Genomic DNA, 4,801 nt, shown 5'->3' on the forward strand with positions numbered 1-4,801 from the left:
ATTCTGAGGTGTAAGATACTCTCGCATCTTACCCCCTTATATGTCTGTAAAAATGAGGTAGAGAGAGAGAAGGAGAGTCCAGGTTTTATACTAAAGTTTGTGGTGCTGCCATAGAGCTGCTTTATCTACCAATGCCAATTTTCTCAGCTCCTATAAACTATGTTTCTGGTGTATTCCTTACCTTCCAAAGTCAAAGGAGCAACATGGTCAGCTGTGGAAACCGACTTATCTGCTTGTTTCTGTCATCCAATGGACCTTGAATTTTGGCAGTAACTCTGCATTTGTGTTCCCTGTTCTTTCAGTCTTGACCAAGCTTCTCCAGCCCTGCTGTGTCACCTACTCCTTGCCAGTGGACAGTGGCCTCTTGCAGAAGTCCCGGAAAAAGTCTTTTTGCACAGTCCTCGTCAATTTCCTAAAGAAAGACCATGTCTGCTTTTGATCTGACAAACCAGAGCATGCAGCGTACAGAGCCTGAGGTAGAGTATATCGCCCCACGGATGAAACTGAGGGATGAGATGTTTGTCTTTATTGATGATAAATGGGTGAATGAGATCTACTGCCAGCCACCCTTTGCTGCCCACCGGAAACTCTTTAGCAAGAAGGCACAGAATGAGTGGAGCATTTGGGAGGAGAACAGAGCACTCTGGGAGGATAACCAAGTCCTCCGGATTGAGAACAGGATGCTCTGGGAAGAAAACAAAGCTCTGCAATGTCTCCAGTCACAGAACAAAGCTGTCCAGGTTATTTACACTGATGCCGTTCAGCAAAGCCTCCAGAAAGAAAAGAAGCCGTTCCCATTCTTCCAAGAGAGGAACATGGGCTTTCAGATCAGTCCAGGCAACAAAGCTCTCCAGGCGGTCCAGGGAAAGAATAGAGTCCTAGAAGATTTCCAGCAGGAGAATAAAACAGTCCCCATCATCTGCAAAGACCAAAAAGCGATCACAGTCCATGAAGAGAGCAAAGATGCCAGCTCAGATCTTCAGGAGGACACTGATGCCGTCACAGCTGTGGAAGAAGGTAACCCTGGCCCAGCCCCCCAGCAGGAACATGAAGCTGAGAAGAAGAGCACCACTCCAACCCAGAATAAGATCAAGTCTTCCCCAAGCACACAGGGTGAGTATGAAATCATCCGGGCTCTCCAGGACTTATACGAACTACTCCACATCTTCCTGAAAGTGAACCATGTCCTTGGGGAGAAACAGGGCTGTCACATTCTCTATGATGTGAACAGGTCCTTCCAAGAAGATTATCATAAATTGAAGCTGCAGCTGAATGCTGTGAAAAACACTGTGTCAGACATTACAGCTCAAATGGAAATGTTGGAAAAGGAGCTCATTGCCATCACTTCCCCAATGTATGAAGAAGCAGGACATAATCTGGCAACTGAGCATCAGCTTGGAGAGATGTGAAGCTTGATGAGAAGACCTGATAGTTCAAATTCCTGGAAAGCTTCTCTCCTTGTTTCAGGGAACCTAATAAAATCCCAGCAGAGCCTGAAGACATCCGGGGAACATTGTATTATTCTGAAACTTTCTTACATTACTTAGATGTATTTCATCTTATGATTATACAGCGTTGGTGACTGTCATGAATTTGCTGTTAGGAAAACATGTTTTGCACCATTTATTTTCAAAATTTCTGATAATAAGGCCTAGATCTTCAAAAGATAATTCATGCTTTTCACACTTAATTTGAGGTACCTTGTGATGGCCATACTTTTCAGAGGGATGGGAACTTCCTGAAAGTGAGGATCCCAACAGTGAGCTGAATTTGGATCCCCAGTGGTCCCTTTCTTTCCTATGGCTGGCGACGTTCAATGGCTGAACTGTGTCTTCTGTCATGCACCAGCCTTGCCTCTCTCATATAGGGTAAGCAGTGGAAGATGAAGCCTCCCAGACGAGACAGGCCCATGAAACACCATGGGACACAGGAAAACACACTATATGTGCCATGTATATACTTTCTTCTGTTTCCTTTTCCCAGTTCCACATTCCCGCTTAAATTGTTGTCTCCCTTGTTTAAAGCTCTTCTTTGGAAGACAATCCATCTCTTGCGTCAGAGTATAACAGAACCATAAAGCAAACATTGCCCACCAAAACAGCACGTCCCCTTCCGCCTTGGTTATTTGTAAATTACCTTCATTGTTTTGTACCTTAATTAGGCTTAATTCTTCTCACATTGCCTTGTTTTGGTACGCTTGAATAATCCTACTGATTTCAAGTGAGATTATTATTTGGTAAATGACACTTTTAGGATGCAGTGTGTAAAGGAAAGACTGCTTAGTGCCTTATTGATAGCTCACTGCTAAAAGAAAATTCCCGTAGACTTTGGTGGTTTTTTTGGACCAGCTCTTCTTTGTGACCAGGAATTAAGAGTCTTTGTCTGCAAAGAATCACGTACAGTTATGGAGCTAACAGCTCTCTAGCCTGGAGGAGCATTGATATTTCTAGTGGTGTCACAGGGCTAGGGAATGCCCTGCCCCTGTGCAGCAGAAGCCCCTGGACAGGTTTGTGAGTCTGAGCTGTCTTTCTGAAATCTTCCACTGGACTTGGAGACTTGAAAGCAGGACCACACGTACTGCAATAACTTACTGTCACATGCCAGGGAGTGGGCTGGGGTAAGCATGCTGCGAGGCTAAGCGCTGATACCCTCACCAGCCCTGCTCCATCACCCAGTACGTCCCCGTTGGCCAGACCTTTGCAGGCCAGTGGGGAAGGGTTGACCTCCTCTGCACCTTGGTCCTGCTGCTGCTTCTCTTAGGATTTTTACACCTTGTCCTTGCCTAACTTTTTTGTTTGAATGTCTGATGATTTCCCTCCTTTGTTTTAAACTGTTGATAACTGATATCAACTCAGCAGTCCCCTCGCCATGTGCTTTCTTCCGCTTTGCTTTTGTGTCTTGCATAGCTTAGCAGCCACCATACTGTCTTGCATACAGAGCAGCTGATGAGACACCTGCAGTTCACCGTTCAACTGCTTTCAGGAGAAATGTCCCATTGACTCATGGCTCAAAAATTTGGGCCCTGCCTCAGGGATACGGCCCCAGAGAAAATGCAGGGAGGTCAGGGGTATGGCCTCACCTGTGATGGAGGGGGAGAGAAAGAAAAGAAGTGTCACACTCATGTGGGTGCTCAGGCTGTGGGGGACACTACTTCTGGGGAGAACTGCCTGTTTATGCACCGCTGCTGAAGTGTTGCATGCAATCATAGCCTGAGAGGGACAGACAAGAAGACAACCATGAAAAAAGTGAGTTCCAACTCATAGTCCAAGGACATACTCACAGCCCTCTGCTACAAAGTGCTGATGAATAAAGGAGGATCCCTCCTCCCAGACGTCATGGTGGGGCCACAGGAGTGAACGGAGCAGGCAGCAGGGCCCCATCTCCTGAACAAAACAGTGAGGTCCCTCTTAATTTCTCAAATGGTCAGATAAGGCAGGTTTTTAGCAAGCAAATAGATTGCCAAAAGCAGCATTTTGGTGGCTGTTCCACAGCTTATGCTGGTACTTGGATGTGTATCTGCTCACATTATGAATGGACGTGCCAGTCTCAAGTGACCTGCTGACACAAGAGACGGAGAGCCTGTTGACATGCTCACGTTTAAAAAACGTATCTGGTCTCAATTGTGTGGCCAGAGTGCCTGGAAATGCATTTTTCTCTCTGTCTCAGACATCCCTGGTGCAGTGCAATTTGTCGCAATCTTTCAGGCAGAATACGGGAGTCTTTAGGTAATCTAACAAGACAGGCGCAAGGAGACTTCTGCAGACAATTGTAGGAGCATTATTGTAAAGCAAAGGGAAGGTTATGGTGAGGTTTACCTCTTGCAACAGGACCCAAGAAACATCTTGTCACTCTAGTTTATAGGTCTCTAGATGATGTGACACCAAATTACCTAAAGGATGAATTATCTTTCACCTTGTGTTTCACTCAGACACCACCAGGCCAAATACCAGTGATGACTGTTTACTTCAGAGGCTTAAAGTAAGAGGCATTTTCTTCTGCTGTTAGGGCTTCAAGATGCCAAGGCAAATCTCCTCTCATGTTTGAAGGTAAAGGGCTGGCTCTCAGTGGTACAGGAGGAGGGAGGGCTGCATGTGTAAGGACCAGGTGAGAAGAAGAGGGCCTGGAGCAATGGCCATTGATAGAAGGATGCGCAGACAGCAAGTTGCTCCTGCTCAACGACAGGATTACTGCTATATATAGATAAATACCTCAGCCCCATGCAGGGAAACATGTTCATGCTTCTGTGCCTTCAGACACACTCCTTTTCTCCTAGCTGTAACCCTCACTGTGTTTTGATGTAGGATTTGTTAAGAGGCAGGAGAAGGTCTATGGACACCCTAATGCTGAGCTCTGGAGGGGAGCAGCAGTAGTGATGAGCTTTGGTCGTGTGTTTGTACCTTAACAAAGTGATTTGTGTCCTGTTAGAAGAAATAAGCTGCTCCTTTGTCAGTGGTCAGGTCACTGACTCCTGCCATGTCCCTGTACACAGGCAGGAAAGACACATGGATGCGCAGCTTTCCACCAGGCACTTGGGAGGAGTCATCTCTTCTAGTGGAGGGTGTCCCTGCCTGTAGCAGGGGGGTTAGAACTAGATGATCTTTGAGGTCCCTTCCAACCCAAACCATTCTGTGATTCTATGATCTCGCCTAACGTCAGGTGTCCAGGAAAGGACATCCAGATCTCAGCTAGACACTCTGGGCTTGCTTTCTAGCCTGTAGGAAGAAATGGGCACCTTCAGTCTGTGACTTATCTGACCTCTCTTAGACAAATGTTTTAGGATGGGCTGTCACCAGCTGGAGTC

General features: G+C 46.4%; 1 protein-coding gene across 1 annotated transcript; it reads left to right on the top strand.

Annotated features, from left to right (window-relative positions):
* Positions 1–425: 425 nt before the first annotated feature.
* Positions 426–1,409, top strand: CBY2 (chibby family member 2). The gene has a single exon (XM_054810714.1). The coding sequence runs from the start codon at positions 426–428 to the stop codon at positions 1,407–1,409; it is 984 nt and encodes a 327-aa protein (XP_054666689.1).
* Positions 1,410–4,801: the final 3,392 nt, after the last annotated feature.

This window comes from Grus americana, chromosome 1 (genome assembly GCF_028858705.1).
Source record: "Grus americana isolate bGruAme1 chromosome 1, bGruAme1.mat, whole genome shotgun sequence".
Classification (NCBI taxonomy): domain Eukaryota; kingdom Metazoa; phylum Chordata; class Aves; order Gruiformes; family Gruidae; genus Grus; species Grus americana.